The sequence below is a fragment of the Ursus americanus genome, chromosome 21 (genome assembly GCF_024610735.1).
Source record: "Ursus americanus isolate L20-20 chromosome 21, mUrsAme1.1.p, whole genome shotgun sequence".
Classification (NCBI taxonomy): Eukaryota; Metazoa; Chordata; class Mammalia; order Carnivora; family Ursidae; genus Ursus; species Ursus americanus.
In genome coordinates, this window is record NC_142147.1 from 1114999 (window position 1) to 1139186 (window position 24188).

A 24188-nucleotide genomic window follows, 5' to 3' on the forward strand; every position below is an offset into this window, starting at 1 on the left:
GAGCCAATGAACTGCTCGTCGTCTGTCTTTGCTACTCAAGGCGTGGCCCTCAGACCAGCAGGTTTTGTTACTGGCATCCCCTGGTACTTGCTAGAAATGCAGAGGCCGCACTCCAGATCTCCTGAATCAGGATTTCCACAAGCTCCCTTGATGACCTGTGTGCACGTTAACACTGGAGAGACACCACCCCAGACCTCCTTTCTTCAACACGGGGAGACTGCCTGAAATAAAGGGAAGTCTGGGAATGCAGACCAAAACCACTACGAGAAGCAACTTCACACCCGTTAGGATGGCTGTTACCAAACAACAAAAAGGAAAAAGAAAATAAACGTCGGGGCGCCTGGGGGGCGCAGTCAGATAAGCATCGACTCTTAGTTTTGGTTCGGGTCATGATCTCAGGGTGGTGCGATCAAGCCCCGCGGCAGGCTCTGCACTCGGCGGGGAGTCTGCTTCTCTCCCTCTAAAATATATTTTTAAAATATTTTTTAAACATCTTTTTCTTAAAGATTTATTATTTATTTGAGAGAGAGAGAGAGAGAGAGCATGAGTTGGGTGAGGGGCAGAGGGAACCTGATGTGGGGCTCGATCCTGGGACTCTGGGATCATGCCCTGAGCTGAGGGCAGCTGCTTAACAGACTGAGCCACCCAGGTGCCCCCCAAAAAATATATGTATATTTTTTAAAGATTTTGTTTATTTATTTGACAGAGAGACAGGCAGTGAGAGAGGAAACACAAGCAGGGGGAGTGGGAGAGGAAGAAGCAGGCTCCCAGCGGAGAAGCCTGATGCGGGGCTTGATCCCAGAATGCTGGGATCACGCCCTGAGCTGAAGGCAGACGCCCAACAACTTGAGCCACCCAGGCACCCCCCAAAAAATATTTTTTAAAAAAAGAGAAGGGCGCCTGGGTGGCTCAGCTGGTGATCCTGGAGTCCCAGGATCAAGCCCTGCTCAGCGGGGAGTCTGTTTCTCCCTCTGACCCTTCCCCCTCTTGTTCTCTCTCTGTCTCATTCTCTCTCAAATTAATTTTTTTTAAAAAGAAGAAAAAGAAAAGAAGCACTGACAGTGATGTGGAGAAACCGGGATCTCTGCGTGCCGCTGGTGGGAATTTAAGATGATGCAGCCGCCAGGCACACAGCACAGCACTTCCTCACAAAACCAAGAGAATTACCATATGATCCAGCACGTCCAGCTCTGAACATCCGCTCAAAAGAACTAAGAGCAGGGACCTGAACAGGTATTTGTACACCTGTGTTCAGAGCAGCATCACTCACAACGGCCAAAAGGTAGAAGCAAGCTAAGTGTCTCTCAGGGGATGACTGGAAAAGCACGATGCAGTCCACTCATGCGGTGATCACTCAGCCTTAGCAAAGGTCGTGACCCCTGCGACAATGTATGGATGGGCCTGGGGGATACTGTGCTGAATGAGAAAAGCCAGTCACGACAGGACAGACACCGTAAAAGCCCATTCACATGGGGTCCCTAGGAGAGTCAGACCCAGACAGAAAGATGGGGGTGCCAGGGGCTTGGTACAGGATGGGGAGTTAATTTAATGGGGACGGAGCTCCAGGTGCAGAAGATGGCCAAGTTCTGTGAACCGGTGGTGGTGTCTGCATCACAGTGAGTGTGCCTAACGTCCCTGAGCTGAAATGGTTAGGATGGTAAATTTTAGGTTATGCATATTTTATTTTTTTAAAGATTTATTTATTTACTTTAGAGAGAGAGGGGGAGAAAGAGAGAGCACACACAGTGGGAGGGACAGGGAGAGAGAATCTCAGCCAGACTGGGCGCTGAGCACAGAGCCCAACACAGGGCTGTCTCGTGACCCTGAGATCACGACCTGAGCCGAAACGAAGAGTCAGACGTTTAGCCGACTGCACCACCCAGGCAGCCCTAGCCTGTGTATATTCTAGCACAATTTTCAAAAAATGCTTTAAAACAAAAAAAATCTGAGGATGATCGCGAGATGCTTGAGGCTCACAGGAGTGCACCCTGCTCTTCATTCTTGGTACTCAGCCTTGAAATTTCAAACTCTACTCCCTGTCTTCCCCGCACCTTTGAAACACCTGAATGGAACAAACAGAAAATCAGAATAACGTGACCTCTGATTTATCATCCTCTCTGTCACTTAACAGGCATTAACACCACAACCCATGTAACAAAAAGCTGAGAATAGGAAAAAAATATATCTACCCAAGAGGCCCTATGAGGAGTTGATCTTAGACATATGGGTAGGTCCTGGGCTGAAGGTGTTGCTGTGGGATCTAGGCCCAGCCCTCTTATAGGGGGCTTGTTCGTTCCAAGTTCTCCAAAAAATAAGGGAGCCTTTGCCCACTAGCATGTGGTCACACATTTATGCCTACTTGACTGAACAGAGAACGGTTTACATAATCATAACAACAAAACAAATACCTATTGGACTACACACGGAGGAGGGGGAGGAAGGGATGTTGTTGGGATAAAACAGAATCCCTTCCTTCTACTCAGTGGTAATCAACAGATGCTATCCAAAGCTGAAAAAAAGAATAAAAGAAATTAAAAAAAAAAAAAAGAATAAGAAAGAAAAGAACGAAAAGGGAAGGGAAGGAAGGAGGAAAGAAAGAAAGAAAGAAAGAAAGAAAGAAAGAAAGAAAGAAAGAAAGAAAGAAAGAAGAGAGAGAGAGAGAAAGAAAGAAAGAAAGAAAGAAAGAAAGAAAGAAAGAAAGAAAGAAAGAAAGAAAGAAAAGAAAAGAAAAGAAAAGAAAGAGAATGAATATGGGCAGGTTATTTAGAAATATGGAAGAAAAGAACAGATTTGAATAACAGCCGCCTTTAGGGCGCCTGGGTAGCAGTCGGTTAAGCGCCTAACTCCTTGTATCAGCTCAGGTCTCGTGATCTAAGGGTCGTGGGATCGAGCCCCACTTTGGGCTCCACGCTCAGTGTGGAGTCTGCCTGAGATTCTTTCTCCTTCTCCCCCCTGCTCCTCCCACTAGTGCTCACTGTCTCTCTAAAATAAAATAAATAAATCTTAAAAAAAAAAAAAAAAAAAGCGGCGGCTTTTGGTGAGCCAAAACCTGGAGGCAGTGAGTATGGAAGGGGTCTGGTAACTGAGTTTGTAAAACATGCATATACAATATTATCTTAATCTGTTCAGGCTGCTATAACAAAAAATACCACAGACTGGGGGGCTTATAAACCACCACTGATTTCTCACAGGCCCAGGGGCTGCAAGTCCAAGACCAAGGTCCTGGCAGATTCTGTGTCTGGGGAGGACCTGCTTCCCGGTTCAGACGTGTCTTCTCACTGTGTCCTCAGAGGGCAGAAGGGGCGAAGGCAGGCTCTCTGGGGCGTCTGCTCTAAGGGCTCTAATTCCACCACGAGGCTCCACCCTCCTGACCTCATGGCCTCCCACCCACCCCCCTCCTGACACCATCAAACTGGGGGCTGGGTTCACCATATGAACTTGGAGAATTTAATGTCTGTGCTGTCCTTTCCACCGCTACCACGGCAGAACATAAATTACTGAGGCTCACAGGTGACCTGTCTTCAGAGAATACAGGCTGACTGCTGCCCAGAGCAATCTATCATCAATCTTTCCACACAAGTTTTAGCAGCTTGGCATGAAACAGAAACATGACTGCAAGAAAAACTTAAACTAATAACCACCTGAAACGCAAATGTGAACAACGGAGATTCTATTTTTCACCATCAGACTGCGGAGCCTGGAGACGGCGCGCATACCTCCACACTCTGGTGGCCAGGCTTCAACAACTAATTCAACTTCCTTCTAGGGACTTGCCAACAGCTATCAGAATTACCTGACACGTTCTACTTGGCCCGGTGATTCCAATTCCTGAAATTTCTCCTAAGGAATACTAACAGTTACACAAGACGTGATACATAAAAAGCAGCTTATACTATAAAAAAAAAAAAACCAACAACAACTGGCAACCACCTAATTGTGCACCAACAGAAGGTGAGTTGGGAAGATTAAGACACATCTAGACAACAGACCCAGGAGGCACGTCTGTACTGAATTGGGATGATCTCCAAGAAGCACCTAAGTTGGAAAAGCAGGGTGGGGAAAAAGGTCTTTGCATGTTATCATGCATGAACTGGTGATGGAAACATGCACGAAGAACTAACACACTTCTGGGAAGAGAACTGGGTGGAGGCTGGGGTGGGAGGATTCATTCTGCATACTCACAACTTGACTGATTCTCGGACATTTTAAAGGTAAAAATCAATGTTTATGAAGGGAAGGGGAAATTGGGAGTCAGTATTTAAAGGCTACGAGTTTCAGTTTACGATAAAGAAAATGTTCTGTGGCTGTCAAACGGGAATGGATTTAATCCCACAGAACCATACACTTGAAAATGGTTAAAATGGTAAGTTTTACACTACGAATATTTTACAATAAAAAACTCAATGTGCATATAGATATGGCAATCCAAGTTAAGAGTGAAAAAAAGATTCCTGCTTTTCTGCAGCTTAAAAAAAAAGGGAGTGAGTGGGGCACCTGGGTGGCTTAGTGGCTTAAGCGTCCAACTCTTGATTTCTGCTCAGGGGATGGTCTCAGCGTGGTGGAATCAATCCCCCACTCGGCCTCCACACTCCGCGGGGGTCTGCTGGAGATTCTCTTTCTGCCTCTTCCCCCTTCCCCAAATAAATAAATAAATCTTTAAAAAGTGGGGGGATTGAGGTTTGAAAGAGCCTATCTCTGACACCATTCATCCCTTAGCGCCCTCCCAACCCAGCACAGGTCGGGGCAGGGGTGCGGACCCCATTGGAATGCCGGACCACTGTAGCGCGGGGGACCTCAAGTGTCGAGGCGCTAGGAGGACCTATGCGCCCTGCCAGGACGGGGGACCCCGACGGTCAGGGGTGAGAAGGACCTATGTGCCCCGTGGGGACGGGGGACCCCGTCGGTCTGGGGTGAGGAGAACCTATGGGGGACGGGGGACCCCGACGGTCTGGGGTGAGGAGGACCTATGGGGGACGGGAGACCCCGTCGGTCAGGGGTGAGGAGGACCTACGCGCCCCGCGGGGCCCGAGACCCCGGAGCTTGCCCTTCAGCTCGGCGGCACCCCTGACGCGGTCACCCCGTCTGTCGTCCGGAGCTGCTGAGGCCCTCTGGGCTCCCGCACCCCTGAGTCCAGGCCGGTGGAAGAGCTCTTCGGGGTGTGGTCACCTACCGCGTCCGCCCGCGGGAACCTTCCCCTCTGGGGCAGTCCAGGCTCTCTCCAGGGAAGTCCGACGCCACGCGCCTGCGCAGACCCCTGCGCCTGCGCGTTCCCAGCTCCTACGCACCGGCGGGACTCGGTGTCCGGGCCTATCCCTGCGCTTGCGCAGAGCCGGCGCGCCGTCGCCCGCCACTGGGGGCGGGCCCAGAGTCGGCAGTCCATCGTTCGATCCCCCTCATTGGCTGAGAAATGGAGCGGTGGCCTCACCTACCGCTGATTGGGCGGCGTAAGAAACAGAGCCAATCGCAGGGCGGGTGAGGTGCGAGCCGGGACCCGCTGGGGGCTGCGGGCTGAGATCTGTTTCTCGGCCATGGCCTCTGAGAAGCCGCTGGTGGCGGTGACCTGCACGGCGCCGGTCAACATCGCGGTCATCAAGTACTGTGAGTGCGCGGCCCGGGGCGCCGGACACGGCCTACGCGGGACGTCTACCCCGCGGGGGCGACACGGGGGGTGACAGTGTCCGCGGGGACGGCCACCCCGGGGCTGGGCTCCCACAGTCTCCCGCAGCTGGCCACGTGGGGGCCGCTGTCCATTTCTCACATGCTCTCAACTGAAGAACAGCTGTCAGTGGAATCACTGCATATGTAGCTTTGAGAAGTGGCTCTTGTTCCTCACTGTGGTTCTGGGGACTCGTGGGGGCGGCTACTCACGTCATTACTGGCCTCTTTAGTGCTGAGTCCTTTCCCTGCTGGGGACATCCCACACACTCCTTAGCAGCTGAGTTGTGTCCAGGTTGAGCTTTATGGTGAATAAAGTGGCCGCAAAACTTTGTGTAAGGGGGCTCGGTTGAACACAAGTTGTCATTTCTGTGGGGATGAATGTCCAGGAATGCCTCTGCTGGGTCATAGGGTAGTTGTATTTTAGTTTTTTTATTATTATTTAAAGATTTTATTTATTTATTTGAGAGAACGCACACAAGTGGGGGGAGGGGGGAAGAAGCAGGCTCCCCCCTGAGCTCAATCCCAGGCCCCGGGGATCATGCCCCGAGCCCAGCGAGCCACCCAGGCGCCGCTGCTTCTCCCTCTCCCTCTGCCCTCCCCCCCCACCCCGGCTTGTGCTCTCTGGCTGTCAAATAAAGAAATAAAATATTTAAAAAAATAAAAGAAACTTAAACTTCCCGCACCACTTTGAGTTCCCACCAGCGATGTCTGCACGATCCAGGACTTCAGCCTGTGGTGTTGTCACTAGTTTCTATTTGAGCCGTTCTGATCAGTGGGTTGACATCTGGTTGTGGGTTTCGGTCCAGGGATGCTCAACACCTGCTCTCGTGCTTTCCTGTAACCCTCGTGTCCTCTTTGGTGAGGTGTCTTCTTGTGTCTCACATCCGTGTTCTGCTCAGACCGTGTACTTTCTCGCCATGGAGTTTTGAGTTTGAGATATATTCTAGATACTAATCCTTTGTTGGATGTATGGTTCGCCAATATTTTCTCCCAGTCCGTAGCTTGTCTTTTCATCATCCTAACAGGGTCTTTCAAAGAGCTGAAGTTTTTCAGGTTTTGGTGAAGTCCAGTGTGTCAGTTTTTCCAGGTATGGGTCATGGTTTCGGTGTCAAGTCAGACGCATTTGCCTGATCCTACAACCTAAAGATTTTCTCCCGTGTATTTTTCTAAAGGTTTTATAGTTTTACGTTTTGAATTTAAGTCTCCATCTTGAGTTTTCTGTGTAAGGTGTGAGAGGCGGGTTGCAGTCTGTGTCTGGCCTGTGGATGTCCCGTTGTTGTGGCAGCGTTTGCTGAAAAGGCCACTCCTCTCCTCTGCATTGCTCCTACACTTTTATCAAAGATCAGCTGGGCACGTGTGTGCAGGTCTGTGTCTAGGCTGTCATGGATCACCCGCCAGGCAGTGGTCATCATCCCCGCCTAGAACTGTCCATGTCCCAGCACCCGACAGCGTGCTGTACGGAGAGCTCACCTCCTGGAAGGTTTCCTTGTCGCTAGTGTGCAGGGAGTGGGGGTGGCCCTGCGTGCCTCCAGGGCGTATGAGCAGAGAGCTTGGAGGAGTTTCAGTAACCAGGGCTCCTCCTGTGTGGGAGGCTAGAACCTTACCGGCAGAGTGCTCAGGGTCTGGAAGGCACTCCAAGGTAATTTGTTGAACGAATGAAACAAGATAAAACAGAAGCAATGAAGCAGGGGGATGGACTGGCCTCCAGCTCTGCTCTGGGAAGTGGGGAGCAATCCAGGAGGACTTCCTGAAGGTGAGGGCACAGCAGGAAGAGGGCTTAGCCGTGAAAGAGCAGGCTCCTGGCAGGTGGGGGAGAAGTGGGATGGGAGTGAGGGTAACTGGGGAGCACTGGTGGGGAGGAGTGAGGACAGCAGCGTGTTGGTTTGCCGGGCTGGGAAACTGACTGGCTTTGCCTTGGGTTGTCTGTTCCAGGGGGAAAGCGAGATGAGGACCTGGTCCTGCCCATCAACTCCTCTCTGAGTGTCACTTTGCACCAGGACCAGGTTAGTACGGGCCGGCACCGAATGCCAAAGCAAAGAGTTACCCAGATGTTGTTGAACTTTTATGTAACGGTCGGTAGCAACGGCTTCCCAGCCGGTGACGGTTCCACCACCCCCGTTAGAGCCGCTCTTCACATGCACTCCCCTGCTCCCTCTTCTCCTCTGGAGGTCCGCGTCCCATCCTCCGGGAGCCACGCCCAGTGGCTCTGCTGTGGGCCATGAAAATATGGTCGCACGCACCCTGCGTGCTGGAGACCAGGCCTGGCGCCAAGCCTGAGCATGGCTTGAGGCCTTCCTCACTGCCCGGCCTGGCCTGCCTTGGCCTCAAGAGCCCTGTTCTCCAGCAGGGCCATCTCCGCCCCTGAGCGGGTGACCATGAGGGGCCGTCTTAGGAAGGCCCTCCCCAGTGGAGGGGGCTGCTTGGCCAGCACCCGCCCCTGAGGTGGCCCTGTGTTTTTTATCCCAGTTGAAAACCACCACCACAGCCGCCATTAGCAAGGATTTCACCGAGGACCGGATTTGGCTGAATGGCCGGGAGGAGGACGTGGGGCAGCCCCGCCTCCAGGCCTGCCTAAGGGAGAGTGAGTGGGGTCCCGCGAGGGGCACGTGCAGCCCTGGGGCCAGGCTGGTTCCTCACGCCACTGTCCCTTCTCACTCTGGGTTGGGCCTGAGTACCCTGCCTCTTGGGTCCCCCGACTTCCCACCGCAGCCTGGCCCCTCGGGAGAGGGGGTGCCTGTTAGCACAGCCGGAGCGGGGTGTGGGGCTGGGGCTGGGGCAGAGGCCCTCCTTCAGCCGCGCCGCTGCCTCCTCCTGACTCGTGGCAGGTGAGCTGCCAGGCGCGGTTCAGGCTGCTCTGCCCAGCGACCGTCTCCCCTGTCCGTTCAGTCCGCCGCCTGGCCCGGAAGCGGAGGAGCGCCGGGGAGGAGGACCCACTGCCCCTCAGCCTCAGCTACAAGGTTCACATAGCGTCGGTGAACAACTTCCCCACGGCCGCGGGCCTGGCCTCCTCAGCGGCAGGTTATGCCTGCCTAGGTGGGTGCCCGCCGGAGCCCCAGGGCCCTCGGGGCTGTGCTGCGGCAGGCGGCGCTTCCCGCGCACGCAGCCTTCAGGGACCCGAGTGCTCAAATCTTCCCGGGGCTCTGTGTGTAGGGTCCTCCAGGCTGTATGTGTCAGAAACCCACCTCGAACTTGCTCAAGCCTGAGACAGGGCCAGTCTCTTGGCTCAGCAGGTTCCAGGGGCTCACTGGGAACGGGTCTCCCTCCTTCCAAAGCCCTGCTCTACTTTCCTCTGTGCTGGCTCGCTCTCCAGTAGGCCCTCCGCACCTGGGCAGAGCTGGGCACCGCAGCGGCGGGCGGTGGGCTGACTGTGTGCGGCCTGGCCAGAACCCCAGGGGTGACGCCTACTTGCTCAGCCAGCTCGTGTGCCCGTGTGCTGAGCCACCCTAGATGACTGGCAAGGCCAGGACGACACCCAGTGTGGGGGGCAGAGAGCTCGCCTCATGGGCCCCCGGCTCTGTACCCTGGCATCGGACCGTTGGCCAGACCCAGCCCTGCGCCCTGATGCCCAGCACTGCCAGCTGCAGTGTTTGTGCCCACCTTTCAGGCCTCTCTGCACTGGTCTCTGCTCCACATGGCTTTTCGAAGCCTTCATGCCCACCCCACCCTCCTGAGCCCCCTGTGCCCTTCGCCCTGTGCCTGCAGCGTATGCCCTGGCCCAGGTCTACGGGGTTGAGAGTGACCTCTCGGAAGTGGCTCGCCGGGGCTCAGGCAGTGCCTGCCGGAGCCTGTACGGTGGCTTCGTGGAGTGGCAGATGGGGGAGCGGGCCGACGGGAAGGACAGCATCGCCCGGCAGGTGGCCCCAGAGTCTCACTGGCCCGAACTCCGAGTCCTCATACTTGTGGTGAGTGAGGCTGGGTGGGGGAGCTCCCTCTGGCCCATGGGCTCCCTGGGTGATGGAAGCACCTGGCTAAGCATTGAGTGACTCCCCGCAGCGAAGGGGCTGCTGTTCCCAGGCCTGCCCTGTCTCTGCCCAGGGAGGCGACCTCTGTGGTTGGGGAGGGATGGGACGCGATGGGTGTTTCAGGCGGGGAGCCACAGGGTGGGGTCCAGGCCATTTCTCTTGGTGCAGGTGAGCGCGGAGAAGAAGCCGATGGGCAGCACTGCGGGCATGCAGACCAGTGTGGAGACCAGCCCGCTGCTCAGGGTAAGGCTGGCGCCGGGATGGGTGAGCGGTGGCCCAGGGCACGTCCTGCACATGACAGCACACTGCGAGCTCCACCAGCATCCTTCAAAGCCAGGCTGGTCTGCTCTGCTCAGCCCCCGGCGGAGCCGCTGGCCGCCCTGCAGAGCCGGGGCTCCGACTGGGGAGCGGCCAGCACCTCACAGGAGTGTGCCTCGCAGTTCCGGGCTGAGTCGGTGGTGCCAGCGCGCATGGCGGAGATGACCCGCTGTGTCTGGGAGCGGGACTTCCAGGGTTTCGGCCAGCTGACCATGAAGGACAGCAACCAGTTCCACGCCACCTGCCTGGACACCTTCCCGCCCATCTCGTACCTTAGCGACACGTCCAGGCGCATTGTCCACCTGGTGCACCGCTTCAACGCCCACCATGGGCAGACCAAGGCAAGGCGGGTGGGGGCCGGTGAGGGCTGACGCCACTCCTGCCAGCTCCCCAGACTTGCGGAGTGTTCCCTAGAATAGCCCTTGGGCCCAGAGTTGCCTAAAAGCCAGGCTGCGGTCCAGCACAGGCCGGCCCGAGACGAGGCTTCGCGGCTCCTGCCTACCCGCGGTCTGCAGGCGCTCTGTCTCTTGGCCGGTGCGTGGGTGCGTGGCCCGCACTTGAAGGCGGAGGCACCGCTGCTGCCCTCCACGCGGCTCGCCAGGGCCCGGCTCGACGGCGGGCAGCCCCGGGTCTCCCCGGCAGAGGAGAGGCACGAGCCGGGCCAGCCACTCCAGATACTCACGCTGACCGTGGGGGTTCCAGGTGGCTTACACATTTGACGCGGGCCCCAACGCCGTGGTCTTTACCCTGGACGACACTGTGCCTGAGTTTGTGGCTGCCGTGAGGCACTGCTTCCCCCCTGAGTCGAATGGAGACAAGTGAGTTAGGGGTCCCCCACGTTTGGGACACGTGGAGGGAGAAGCAGGGTTTCTTGCTGAGATGTGGGACGGTGGCCCCTGAGGCCCCGGTGCTAAATGGGGGTCCCGTGAGAATTTCAGTTCCTGCAGCGACCCCAAGCAGTGTGTCACCAAGGGCACTCCCTGTGACCATCACGTGTCACAGCCCGGTGGCCACACGTGCAGGTGCATGTAGCATAATGGCTCCTGGGGGTGGTGCCCATGGCCTTGTGGGGACAACTGGGCTTGGACTTCTCTCTTCCAGTCGTGTCAGTGCAGGGACACCTGCCAGCTAGGGGTGCGGGGAGTATGTGGGGTCGGCTTATGTGTCACCGTCGTTGGGGTAATACTGACCTGTAGTGGGTGGGGGCTGGAAGGCTGACTTCCTCACCAGGTGGACAGACGCCATGACCAAGGACGGCCCCCTTGTGGGAGACTCTGAACTCATTGCTCTTGTCACCCTGTGGGTGGTTTGCGGGCTTTCGTCTTCTGGGGAACGTGTCCATGGAGTCCCACTCGGACGGAGGTGTTGACTTCTTCCTTTTTTTCAAAGACTGTATTTATTTGAGAAAGAGAGAGTGGGAGAAGCAGGGTCCCCACTGACCACGGCACCCGACACGGGGCTCTATCCCAGGACCCTGAGATCTTGGCCTGAACCAAAACCAAGATTCGGTTGCTCAACTGCCTGAACCCCCCAGGCGCCCCATGAGGTGCTTCCTTCTTCAGCTATGTTCCCCCCGAGCCAAGCAGGAGCCGCTGGTGAGGCGTGAAAGGAGGAAACCCAAAGCTCCCTATCCTGGTGACCCCGCCAGGCGCTCACTACTGGCGCTTAGCTTCGTGTGTGAGGTCACATACACACCACGGACCGCTCACCCTTCCCACAGCCTTGGAGTGCGCGGCCCGGGCTGTGCCCACACTCCTGTGCGAGCAGCACTCCCATCTGGTTCCGGAGCTTCTGCATTTCCCCGGAAGAAACCTGACCCCTCCCCACCGCAGCAGCCACCAGTCTGCTTCCTGTCTTGCATCTGCTGTCTACACACCTCCCGTCCGTGGCCTCAGGACCTTCCTGCCTGTCCTTCCCCAGGTTTCTGAAGGGGCTGCCCGTCAGGCCTGCCCCACTCTCAGATGAGCTCAGAGCGGCGCTGGACGTGGACCCCACCCCCGGCGGCGTCAAGTACATCATTGCCACCCAGGTGAGGCCCAGCGGCCCCACCGACTGAGGGGGCGCATCCAGCTGTGCGGGCTCAGACCCCGCCTGCCTCCAGGGGAAGGGCTCCTTTCAGCTGCCACCTGTCCCGGCTGGGAAGCTGACTTGCCGAGAGTGGGAGCAGAAGACACAGTGACATTACCTTTTGGTTTTCAGGGCGTTGAGTACAATGTGGCTTGTCCCATTCACTCACTTACCCACCAAGTGGATGTTTAAGGACCCCCAGCGTTGTGGGCTGGTGTTCCCCATGCTGAGGGGGGAGATTTAGGGAGACATACAGGTGCTGGGGGTCCTGGGGACTTTCCTGGCTCACCCCACAGGAGCAGGTCAGCATCCCCGTTTGAGTGCCTGAGCTAGCATTTCACTGAGGTCGGTCTGAGTCTAATTCCGATGACCTGAGCCCCCAGGCCCGTGGTCTCTACCTTCCCCCTGGGACATGCTGTCCACGCCAGGGCTGGGATGGAGGGCAAGTGACAGGATGCCCGGTGTGGGTCAGGGTGTCACCATGTGGGTGGTTAGCCTCTGACCTGCGCTTACCTGCCTCTCCCGTTATCCCGTCTGACAGGTGGGGCCTGGGCCTCAGACCCTGGATGACCCTCATGCTCACCTCCTGGGCCCGGACGGCCTGCCGAAGCCAGCCGCTTGACGGCCTTCCCCGAGGGGAGCCCCGGCCACTGCTGGGAGAAGGGCCCCTTCGCTGGGACTGGGGAGCTGGGGGTGGTGGCTGGGGGTCGATGCTTGTTGGGGCTTGAGGGCTAGACACCGGGCTCCAGGCCAGACCACATGAGTGACCCTGTGCACCACCCAGGCTGTTGGGAATGCCCCCCCCCAAGTGCCTCACCTCACCCCAACCTGCACCCGGTGCTTTGCTGAGAGGAGAACGGGTATGACACTAGGGATCCGATGCTGGGCGCTGAGCTGGATGGTGTGGAGCTGCTGGGCACCCCTTCAGAGGGCCCCCTGGACTCACTCTCCGAGGCCTCTCCCACTGCTCCAAACAGTGGCTCTGCCGGACATGCCAGACATGATGGGGAGCTGGCATCCCTGCTGAGAGCCGGAGGACGGGTCACCACTGCAGACCTCAGGGACCCCCCACAAAGCTGGAAGCCTGAGACAGCCCCCCGTGGTTCCTCCACCAGACTCAGGCCATGCCATACAAATGGAATGCTTCTCTATAGAAGGACCCCCGGTGTGTCTCCAGAGGGAGGTGGGAGAGCAGCACCAGGGTGGGTGTGTTACATGGGAACCCTGTGGGCTGCTGGGAATAAAGCCAGGGGTGCCGACTGGGGCAGACGTGCTTTTTCGTGGTTCCGACACCAGCGCTCTGGGGCTCCTGTGCTGAGAGGCCGGGAGGGTATAGGCAGAGCACCCAAAAAAGCTGCCTTCTGTCCCCTTTGCTTGTCAACTGCTGGCCACACAGTGGGTGTTCCACATGTGGCCATGACCCACGTTTGGTGGCTGACACGATAACTAAGGCTCTGATGGGTGTGAGGATGTGGTTTGGGTCGGGCTTTAAGTCCCTGTCCAAGAAAGAAGGTGGGGAGTGGGTTTTCTGGTGGGAGTGCTGTTAAGGACATGATTCCCTGCAGCCCAGAAGTTTCTGGGTTCTGAAACCACAGGAATGCCACCCCTCCCCATTTCCCAAACATCAGTGCAATGCAGGGCAGGTTTCCAGGAGGAGGTGGACACCTGGGCCAAAACCCCGTCCCTCCCCCACCAGGGGCTGGGGCTGGGGCTGTGGCAGCTGCTGCTGAAACACCTGCTGGGCTAGGACCCTGCAGGGGAGGGTGGAGGGAGATGACAAAGGAACGCACCCCTGCATTCTGGGTTTCCCCAAAGCTTGGCACATCCTGTCCTCCGGAGTTGGTCCTGTGAACAGACGGTCGCCTGCAGTTTGACCTGGGCCGTACTTGCTCCAGGCCCCGGGGAGATGAGGAAGTGGGGGCTCGGCTTGCCACTGTCCCACCTGGTCGGTACTGGTGCCTTGCTCCCTTAGGGGGCATCCACTGCGTGGCCCTGGTGAATGTTCTAGGCCTTTAAAACTGAGGAACCAGCCTGTCCACACCTCTTCTGGGAGAAGCCCCTGTTGCCGCCTGTGGGATCCCTGGTCTGTGAGCGTCCTGGGCTGCCTCTGCTCTCCGGCAGGTGCTCGCGCTGTGGCCCAGCCCGCCGGGGGTCACGCTGGTCCTAAGCAGCCCGGGTGATGCTTGGAAAGTGCAGCTGACCCGGCAGGGCCGGCACAAAGCCAGGGAGACGGACGGTGGCCTCCCCCTCCCGCCCGGAAGGAGCCGGGAGGAGGAAGTGGGTCGGGGCCTGGGCCCGGAGGGGGGCTGGCTGGGCCTACAGGGGACCCCGTCAGGGAGGGAGGTCCGGGGCGGGCAGGGCACCCCACGCTCGGGGCCGGCTTTCACCGAGAGCGCCGCGCGGCCTCCTCGGCGGGGCGGGGCCGGCCACTGGGGGCGGGGCTGGCGGGCGGGGGCGGGGCCGGCCTCGGGCGGGGCTGGCGGCGGCGGCGCAAGCCGCAGTGTCCCAGGGATCCCGCCGAGCCGTGGTCGCCTCCGCCACCATGGGGCAGATCGAGTGGGCCATGTGGGCCAACGAGCAGGCACTGGCGTCCGGCCTGAGTGAGTGCGCGCCGAGACCTCGGGCTGCGGGCCGGGCAGGCGGGGGCGCCGAGACCTCGGGCTGAGGGCGGGGAAGTGAGGACTCGAGGCGGGGCTGGGGACCTGCCGCTGCGGGGCGGGCCCGGGGTGGGGGTGGGCTGCGGCCAGCCGGGCAGTGAGGGACCTTGGCCTGCGGAGGGGGTTCTCAGAGACCATCCACCCCCCCCCCCGCCCCGGCTCCTGCCCACCCCCAGCTGTCCCCTCTACACTACCCCACCCCCGCCCGGACCTCTACACCGAGAGAGGAAGTTGCAGGCAGGGGAAGAAGCGTTTCGTCCTTGGTGGTTTCCGGGGAGTCACTGCCCACCGTGGTTGGGTAAACCCAGCAAGTGGACGCCTGGGTGGCCCTGGTGCCCCGGAGTAGGGGGGCTTTGGACCAGCGGTGGGGAGAAGTTCCCTCTCTTCCTGGGTCCTGAGTGGCAGGTGCTCTCCAAGTGGGGTCCAGCCCCCAGTTGCACAGAAGGGCATCTGGGATTTCATAAGGTGGCTGGAAACCCCCAGAGTGACCCCCGTTCAGCTCTACTCCCAGAGAGACTGCTTCTGGGGAAGAGTGGCAGGGCCCCCAGTCACCCTGCCAGCCATGCTCAAGAGCTCCGGTCAGGGAGTGGTGGGGTGTGCTCCCCAGCTCCGTACTCACAAGCAGGAACCTCTCAGGACTGGGTGGGGTAAAGTGGAGTCAAGAGGAGGGCTCTGCCTGCTCCCCCTCCAGGGACCTGCCCCTCCCAGGAAGGTCCTGTGTCCAGTGGAAAATATGCAGACGAGGGGGTCTCAGCCCAGCAGCATTCCGCTGGGACCCCCCTGAAGCCTTCTGCCACCTGGGGAGAGAAGAGCAGAGGCAGAGCACGTCTCCCCGGCCCTACACTGTCAGATCACGTTTTAAAGCACAGGGCCTAGCGTGTGTTGTACGTCCAGGCAGGTCACCCCTGCTTTGGGCATCTCGAGTGGCTGAGAACCCAGTGGACTGGTCTCATGGTGCTCCTCACGGTCCCCAGGCTGTCCACTGCAGACCAGCCTCCCAGGAAGTAGAGGGTTCTGGGCCCCGGGGCCCCATTTGTTGAAGGCCCACTGTGTGCAGGCCGGTCTGGCCTCCACTGCTGCCTGCAGTGCCGTGGGGCCCACATCTCTCTCACATCCGCTGGGCAGACAGTGAAGTGGGGGCCTGGGCTCAGCCTTCTCCATCATCAAATAAGACCGCTTGTCAGAAGGTCCCCCGGGGCCCCGCTCTGGTGCTGACTTTTCTTCTGGGTGTAAACAGCTCGGGCCTGGTGAGATCCTAGCCAGTCACACCCCACATTTTCTGTTGTGGGAAACCCCATCTGACCCGATCATGTCACCTGCTGCTGGAAGCCTTCCTGTGGTTTTCCAATACACACACCAAAACCAGATTCTGGCTGCTCCAGACCCCGAGGCCTCCAGCTCTCTGCCTTCTCCGGGACTCGCGCACCGGCTTCCTTTCTGTTCCTGGATCTCCTAAGCAGACCGCAGGGCCTTTGCTGAGCTGAAGCATGTGCAGCGAGCTGGCTTCTCCATTCATTTCTGAGCTCAAGATGCCACCTGCTTGGAGGAGCCTTTCGGGAGCACCAGGCACCAAGTAGCCCCAGACATTCTGTCATATTCCCCCTCTTCTAGTTCCCATGTTTATTTCTGTTCCCCCGTTGACGAGACCAGAAGCCCCACAAGAGGCCCCATCTTTCCTTGTTCCTGCTGCGTCCTGCACATAGTAGGGCTCTGTCAGCATTTGGTGGGTGGTGGGAAGTCCTCCTGCCTTCCTGGTGAGCCAGTGGTGTCTTTGCCCCCCTCCTGCTGTCGCCGGGCAGCAGCGCTGCGGCTCAGGATGGGGAAATCACACGCCCAGACACAAGGAGCTGGCTGAACGCAGACTACCACCCTCCCCTCTTCCAGCTCCCCAGATGCTGACCAGCCAACAGAAAAAGTTAATATGTACCAGAGCTCAGCACCAGCAGCAGGAAATCTGCTAGCAGGAAAAGCAGAGTGAGGTTTCAAGGTGGTTTATCCAGGCTGAAGGAAGGGGCGCTGGGGAACAGGGACCGCCAGGGGGTCCAGGCTCTTACCTGGTGGGATTTGGGGGCCTCTGTGTGGAAACAGGCGAATCTGGGCTGCACGGCTGGCGCTGGCTGGAGAGGGCCACCTGCACAAGAAACAGAGGAGGAAATGGTCCCCTCGAAGGACGCTTGGGACCTGTAGTCAGGGCTGGATTGAAGAAGTCCCGGACAAGGCAAAACCGTGGAAACTCAGGCCTGTGCTGTGTGTGGGGAAAGGCCGAATGTCCCCTACCCTGTGCAGGACCAAGAGATCCCCACGCACTGGGCCCAGGCCTGCAGAAACCCCCAAGCCCCCAGCAGAGGCAAACGTTAAAAGTTGTCTGCAAGGCCGTTTGCTCCCTGGGGCACAGGATCGCTGCCAGCCGCCCGCTCACGCCCCCAGTTGGAGGAAGCACGCCGCCCGGGGTGGGCCCCCTCACACCGTGACAGAGCCATAGCAGCCCAGCCGTCTGGAAGACCTGAGAATGTGAGCACGCATTGATGCCTACCCGTGTGTTCCAGACTGCTCCAGGAGTGAAAGGGTCAGAGGATTATACAGCAAAACAGGACGGTGCAGAAAGTGAACTCATGCGGGACGTCAAGAAAGAAAAGTCATTAAAGGTTAATGGATGAATTGAACGCGCTATGAAGACGAGAGGATTCGTGGAACGGAAGATGGGGCTCAGGGAACGTTACAGCACGCAGCCCAGACACGGAGATGGGGTTAAAAGAGAAGCTGAACTGTGTGCAGGGGTGCAGTGGTGGGGGGACCTCCCTGTGGGCAGCAGTGGAGAGAAACCTGCCCCGTGGACAGTGGGTGGGGGAGACCCTCCCCGTGGGCAGTAGGGGGGTGGGGGAGACCCACCCCATGGGCAGTGGGGGTCATGGGGGAGACCCTCCCCGTGGGCAGTGGGGAGGTCGTGGGGGAGACCCTCCCTGTGGGCAGTGGGGAGGTCGTGGGGGAGACCCGCCCCGTGGACAGTGGGGGTCATGGGGGAGACCCTCCCCGTGGGCAGTAGGGGGGTGGGCAGTGGGGGTCGTGGGGAGACCCTTCCCGTGGGCAGTGGGGTCGTGGGGGAGACCCTCCCCATGGGCAGTAGGGCGCTGGGGGAGACCCTCCCTGTGGGCAGTGGGGGTCGTGGGGGAGACCCACCCCGTAGGCAGTGGGGGGGTGGGGGAGACCCGCCCCGTGGGCAGTGGGGGTCGTGGGGGAGACCCTCCCCGTGGGCAGTAGGGGGGTGGGCAGTGGGGGTCGTGGGGGAGACCCTCCCCGTGGGCAGTGGGGGGGTGGGGGAGACCCTCCCCGTGGGCAGTAGGGGGGTGGGCAGTGGGGTTGTGGGGGAGACCCTCCCCGTGGGCAGTAGGGGGGTGGGCAGTGGGGATCGTGGGGGAGACCCGCCCCATGGACAGTGGGGGTCGTGGGGGAGACCCTCCCCGTGGGCAGTGGGGGGGTGGGCAGTGGGGTTGTGGGGGAGACCCTCCCCGTGGGCAGTAGGGGGGTGGGCAGTGGGGTTGTGGGGGAGACCCTCCCCGTGGGCAGTAGGGGGGTGGGCAGTGGGGTTGTGGAGGAGACCCTCCCCGTGGGCAGTGGGGGGTGGGGGAGACCCTCCCCGTGGGCTGTGGGGGGGTGGGGGAGACCCACCCTGTGGGTAGCAGCAGATGCAGAGGTTCAGAGCTCTGTAGGGTGAATGCTGGGAGGCATAAAGGAAAACAAAACCCTTTTTGGACACATGGTAATGAAATTACAGACCAGTCAAGAAAATCTTAAAATTTACCAGAGGGGAAAAGTGGCTTCGCATCAGACGGACTACAGGCTTCTCCAGAGCAGCTACCAGATGACAAGGGAATAAAATCTTAGGTGCAGAGAGGAAGGCTGAGTTCAGGACCCAGGCTGCCTTGTTCGGAGGGCTGCTGCCAGGCCTTCCTGCGGGCACCCCCGGAGGACGCCCATCAGCCGGGGGCACGGAGTCCAGCGGACAGGACTGGCTGCAAGGAGGGGGCCTTGGGGAATACGCACCAATGGTGAATAATTAATGCGTCATGGAGTGCGCAGCCTGGGGGGTGAGGCTGAGGTTAGCTGAAGTCCACACGTGGTCCGGGAGGGGAAACTTCAGCTCGAACACGTTAGCAGGAGGAGGGAAAGCGACACAGACACCTGCTAGAGAGAAACAGTGAGTGCAAATCGCCTGCTGCCATCAGTGGTCAGGAACAGACGTGAAGTTTGCTCTCGGGTTGGTGCAACTAGTAAAAACCCAGCGGTATTGGCTCCGTAATCGTGCAAAACCGGAAAAGGTCCCAAAGACGGGAAGGCGGATCAGTCCCTCGTGGTTGATTGCTACAGCAGAACACCGCGTGGAGGGTCTTGATGGAAGGAGGTGGACACGGGGGTGGGGGTGGGGGGCTCGTGGGGCGAGGAGAGTCTTGGTGTGGGGGGGGAGCGCGTGGGGGAGCGCCTCCCAAAGTCACAAGCTCACGCCCGCTCAGTGTCCTGTGTGTCGGACTTGTAGCTGGAGAAGTTGCTGCAAGTTCTGGGGGTGTTCACGCAGCAGTGTGGGCCGACTTAGGACTTTATACTTTAAGATGGCTACAATGGAACATTTCATGTTACGGAGAAGTTGTAACATAATTTCTGGGGAGAAAAGCTCCAGACGTAAGCGCCTCCAGCAGCCCCGGGGAGGCAGCCGCCCGCGGGCTCGAAACGGCGGACGGACCAACCGCAAGCCCAGGAAAGGCCAGGGTACGCGTACCTGAGAGCTGGGGCCCAGGGGAGACAAACGGGAGCACCGTGTGGCCGGGAGAGATGTCCGTCCGTGGAAACACAAATATCAGTGACGTCTCGAAATGCGGGAAGCGAACACTCAAAATGGCCAGGCGTCGGAGCCAGGCAGGGGCGAAGACCAGCCCCACCTGGGCGCCCTGGGCGCTGCTCCCTCAGCCCCTCCCCCAGCTCACGTGCTGCTGCGAGGGCTCCCCCACCTGTGTCCCCTGCCCGGTCAAGCGTGTCGTCCCTCTGGAGCCTCTGTGGCCGACTGCTGGGCTCGCCGGGGCAGGGGGGGGGCACATGGAGAGGGCTGGGGACTCCTGCTAACCTGCTTCTTCTCTGTCCGCAGTCCTCGTCATGGGGGGCATCGTGGCCACTGCCGGCCAGTTCACCAAGTGGTACTTCGGCGCGTACTCCATGTATCCTGCCAGTGTCGACCCCAGGACGGGGGCAGTGCTGCTGGGCTCGGGGTGGGGGTGCGGCTGCCCCTGGGGGCACGGCACGTCAGTTTCCCTGGGCCCTTTGGACGCCCCGCAGCGGGGGCGGGAGGAGGGAGAGGCAGGATAGGGCTCAGGTTCAGTTTGGGAAGCCAAGGCTGGGAGCAGGGGAGCAACTGGCCTGAGGCCAGGCATCGGTCTGCAACTGGGCCAGGGGTGTCAGCAGCCCCGAGAGCTGGCACTGAGGCCTTGGGAATTCTGGGGGTCCCCTCCGTGCCCCCCTCTATCAGCTGTCCCCCTGGGCCAGCCTGGGATCTGTCCGGGAGTGGGCTGAGCCCCTCTGGCCCAGCTGTGACAGGCCAGCCAAGGCCGGCCTTGGGGGACAGCGGGCAGCAGAATGGCTGGACCTGTTGGAAACTGCCTGGCTCCCAGCTGTATGACCTCCGGGAGGCAGCTGCATCCCTCTGTTTTCTCAACAAAGGGGGCTCACTCTGGCCCCCAGGCTGAGCCCGGCTGTTCCTTAACGGCATGTTCAGCGGCGCAGGCGTGTTTGTCTGCCTGCTGGAGTACCCCCGGGGGAAGAGGAGAAAGGGATCCACCATGGAGAGATGGTGAGTCCCCCCCTGCTCTGGGGGCCACCCCACAAGGGAGGACACTCCTTCTGAGGCTGCAAACACCCTCCTGGGCGAACAGGCCAGAACCTGCCCAGCTGCTGTGGCCCCTCGGTCTCTGGGAGGGAAGAAGACAGGGCCGCGGGGGGCGGGGTGCTGCTAAGTAGGATACCGTCTGTCTTCTTCCCACCCCCTCTGCCTAGTGGACAGAAGTACATGACCAGAGTGGTGAAGGTGTTCGGGCCTCTGACCAGGAACTACTACGTCCGGGCCTTCCTGCACCTTGCGTGAGCCCCCCCGCCCCCCGCCCTCCCCTGCAGGGATCAGGTCGGCCCTGCCCTAAACCCTCCCCACTGCCTGGATCAAGTCAGCCCCATCCCCGCCCAGATGCGCTTCCAGACTTGGCACCAGGGCTTCCCCAGACCTGCTCTGTCCCCCGCCCCCCCCCATGCTGAGTAATGGTTCACGCAAACACTAGGCACTTAACCAGGAGCTGTCGGGGGGGCTGACGAGGCTCACCTGGGCGGCTCTGCTCACTGCCTTGTGCATGCGTCTGCTGGTTCCTGACGGGGAGGCCACAACACACAGGCCTCGACAGCCATGTGGGCTTCCTCCTGGCGTGGTGGGTGGGGGCCAAGCATCAGCACCCCAAGATTGTTAAGGTTCAAATGAAAGCAGAGGACGGCTCCAAGGGCCCAAGCGTAGAAGTCCAACCTTTGGCAGGACTGGGCGTGTCGTCCAGCCAGGGTTCTGGGGCCACACACGATAGTCTGTCTGGTCCTGGGGGTCCTGGGGCCGCGAGCCCTCCTGACTGCCCCTCCCCCTCCCCAGGCTGTCAGTGCCTGCTGGCTTCCTGCTTGCCACCATCCTGGGGACCGCCTGCCTGGCCATCGCGAGCTGCATCTATCTGCTGGTGAGTGTATCCTCTAGGGCTGGCCCGCGGGCATGTACCACCTCCGTCCCCAAAGGCAGCTCTGCCGGCAGATGCAAGGCCAGCAGGCTGTGTCCTCGCTCGTGCCGTGGCGGGTCTGTGACACCGCGGCCACCGTTCACTGCGCATGCGAAGTGTGCTAGCTCGTCTCTGCTCCTCGACCCTGCTTTGCGACCGCAAAGTCCCACGGCCAGCCAAGGCCCCACCGGATTGGGCTCCATGTGGCACACGTTTCTCATCCAACCTGTCCTTGCTAACTTGGGGTGTTGTCGGGAGCCCGTCCTGGGGAGCCCGTCAACAGTAGAGATGCCACGTAGATGTTTTCCAAAGCTGCCCTGTTGGGCCTGCCTGGAGTTTGACACCTGCAAAGGCCCCGTGGTGAGGATGCACGTGACCCGGTCTTCACAGAAGGGCTGGCGGACGTTAGGGCGGACGGTGTGGACGGGAGCTCTGCCGGGCACAGGCTTTGGGCCAGATGCTTCGCTTCTCTCGCACTGAATGTTCATCCTTCCGTTTGTGTGTGTTCTTGAAGGGGGGGCACGTTGTCTGTGCTCCAAACGCCCACGGGCCCAGACGTTTCACAGCTTGGCGACCCGCCGGCCGGCCCCACTGCTCCCCCAATGGGAACCCTTCCTGTGTTCGCTCTGCTGCTTCCCGAGTGTAGTCGCGGGGTGCTGGGGGGAGGGGTGCGTCACCCGCATCCAGCCCCTGCACCCTCCCGGCACTAGCGGGCTTGCTGGGTCAGGGGTCGCCCAAGGGATGCCCCGCCTGCCCACCCGCGTGCTCCCTGCCAAGGCTGGCTGGGCTGCGGGTCCGACCTGCTTCCCTCTGCTGCGGGTCTGAGCTTCCTCTTACAACTGCCCGTTGTTCCAGGGGCCTGTCTTTTCCGTATTAACTTGAAGGGATCTGTGAATGTTCTGTGAGTGCATTTCAGACCCTGAATACTTGCTCGGCCTCGGCGAAGGGTCTGTTCACCGTGTGTGAAATCCTCCCCCGGGCAGAACAGAAGTTTGTCCGTTTGCCTTCTGGTTTGTGCCTTCTCGGACACCCTTTCCTGACCGTGAGCCGCGTGTCTGCACGCTCTCGGATCCACTGTATAGTTTCCTTTTCGGGGGCAGACGCACTAGCATTGAAGTTAGGAGGTGGGGCCGCACTTCTGCTTCCTAAGTGACATGACGTCACACTTCTTCTATCAAGGGTCGTGGGTACAGATGAGAAGCACACGCTCCCAAGTCCTCCCAGCCCGCCGAGGGCCCCGCATCCAGCGAGACCCCATTCTCTTCCCTGGCCTGCTGTGGCTGGTGCCCCCAGGGAGGCCCCCTGCCCTCCCTGGCTGCCCCCCTGGGCCACTCCCACCCTGTGGTCCTGTCCCAGCCTTAGTCCCTGCAGGGTGGGGGGGGAGGCCCGGTCTTGGAGCATGTGCCTGAAGTGGCCTCCGGGTTGCCCTCCCCCCACTGTGGGGTCCCGCCCGGAGGGTGAAGCAGCTGGGGTCTGGGGTCCTGGCTGTCACTCTGGACTTAGTGGGTTCCGATGTGGGTCCCGCCTGGTTCCCCGGGGCTGGTGGTGGGGGTGGAGTGGGCCTGCGGGAGGCCCTATCAACCCAGCTCCTCCGTGTCCTGCAGGCGGCCTTCCGCGGAGAGCAGTGGGTCCCCATTGAGCCCAAGCCCAAGGAGCGGCCGCAGGTGGGAGGCACCATCAAGCAGCCGCCCAGCAACCCCCCGCCCCGGCCCCCAGCCGAGGCCCGAAAGAAGCCCAGCGAGGGGGAAGCAGCAGGTGCAGCGGGAGTTTCCGGTGGCCCCCAGGAAAACCCGGTCCCGGTGATCGACGAGGTTGTGTGACCCGTGTCTCCAGCGGTCCCCCTTGTAGCCCCCAAAATAAACCGAAGAGAGCAGGCTCCGTGACTCCCTATGTGCACCCCGCTCCTGATCCGGGATCCAGCTGCAGCCTAAATCTTGGATGGGCCACTTCTCACCCTCTCTGCCTCCCCACCTGCCTGTCCCGACGGGCCACTGCTGAACCACTGCCGAACCGCCAGTCTCCCGCGGCCCAGGATAGACGCCACCCGTGCCATGCCAGTCACCGCCATCAGGGGAGGCCCCTGGCCTGTGGCCTCTGGGTCTCCTGGACCCTCGGTGTGGAAGTGCAGTCCCTCCCCCTCCCTGACCCAGCCACCATTCCTTCACCAGCAGCCCGAGTCGCGCCTGGTTCTGTGGCATCCGTCGCCCGTGGGGCTCTGCTCTCAGAGCCAGCCACATGGTAGAAACTCAGTCACGTGCCGAACAAAGCGTCCTTCAGATCCCAAAGGTCGCTCGTCCCCCTTTCCTGGGCGCTTGCTTGCACACAGTAGGCCTTCATCAGGGGTGGAAATGGCTGGTCAGACAGGGAGGTGCTGAAAACTGCCCTTAGATGGGCCAGGGAAACTGAGTCTCCAAAGGGGGTCATCACCTTGCCGGGACTCTGATTGCAGGCCGACCAGGTCCAGAGGCCAGGCCGCCTGGCCTCGGGGCAGCCCCTGGCGGGCCAGGTCACTGCGGGTGGGCAGGAGCCCCCCGGGGCGTCCAGGCAGCGAGACCGGCCTTTGGATTGACCTGGGTCTCTGGTGGGACTGGAGGAGACATTCACACCCTTGGAGGGGATGGTGGGCCGCACAGGCGTGTCCCCCTGAGCCGACACCCCCGGCCGTGGGCAAGAGGTAGGTCCCCCTGGTGGAGGAGGGCCTGCCCGCATGGCGGCCAGACAGGGAGCCGAGCCTCTCCCCGGGC

The 24188-nt window shown here is 60.0% G+C and overlaps 2 protein-coding genes across 5 annotated transcripts; both read left to right on the top strand.

Annotated features, from left to right (window-relative positions):
- Window positions 1–5465: 5465 nt before the first annotated feature.
- On the top strand, window positions 5466–13269 carry MVD (mevalonate diphosphate decarboxylase). The gene is made up of 10 exons (XM_045772649.2): window positions 5466–5598; window positions 7591–7661; window positions 8125–8239; window positions 8545–8691; window positions 9361–9560; window positions 9789–9863; window positions 10061–10279; window positions 10641–10756; window positions 11859–11967; window positions 12547–13269. The coding sequence occupies exons 1-10, from the start codon at window positions 5529–5531 to the stop codon at window positions 12625–12627; spliced, it is 1203 nt and encodes a 400-aa protein (XP_045628605.1). The 5' UTR covers window positions 5466–5528; the 3' UTR covers window positions 12628–13269.
- A 1200-nt stretch (window positions 13270–14469) lies between these two features.
- Window positions 14470–23320, top strand: CYBA (cytochrome b-245 alpha chain). 4 transcript variants are annotated; one of them, XM_087870376.1, is made up of 7 exons: window positions 18737–18857; window positions 19267–19423; window positions 19797–19866; window positions 20421–20495; window positions 20699–20782; window positions 21327–21408; window positions 23049–23320. In XM_087870376.1, the coding sequence occupies exons 2-7, from the start codon at window positions 19267–19269 to the stop codon at window positions 23262–23264; spliced, it is 684 nt and encodes a 227-aa protein (XP_087726502.1). In that variant the 5' UTR covers window positions 18737–18857; the 3' UTR covers window positions 23265–23320. The 4 variants fall into 4 exon arrangements, with proteins under 4 accessions (XP_045628606.1, XP_087726502.1, XP_087726503.1 ...); XM_045772650.2 differs by lacking the exons at window positions 18737–18857; window positions 19267–19423 and adding an exon at window positions 14470–14605; XM_087870377.1 differs by lacking the exon at window positions 19267–19423 and having other exon boundaries at window positions 18750–18857.
- Window positions 23321–24188: the final 868 nt, after the last annotated feature.

Bases quoted from the DNA above. Each gene is read 5' to 3' on its own strand.
- CYBA (XM_087870376.1), top strand. From the start codon at position 19,267: ATGGCTACAATGGAACATTTCATGTTACGGAGAAGTTGTAACATAATT. The intron at 20,783-21,326 runs GTGAGCCCCCCC...CCCCCTCCCCAG, and splicing joins CGGGCCTTCCTGCACCTTGC to GCTGTCAGTGCCTGCTGGCT. The intron at 21,409-23,048 runs GTGAGTGTATCC...CGTGTCCTGCAG, and splicing joins CGAGCTGCATCTATCTGCTG to GCGGCCTTCCGCGGAGAGCA.
- MVD (XM_045772649.2), top strand. From the start codon at position 5,529: ATGGCCTCTGAGAAGCCGCTGGTGGCGGTGACCTGCACGGCGCCGGTC. The intron at 9,561-9,788 runs GTGAGTGAGGCT...CTCTTGGTGCAG, and splicing joins TCCGAGTCCTCATACTTGTG to GTGAGCGCGGAGAAGAAGCC. The intron at 10,757-11,858 runs GTGAGTTAGGGG...GTCCTTCCCCAG, and splicing joins CCTGAGTCGAATGGAGACAA to GTTTCTGAAGGGGCTGCCCG.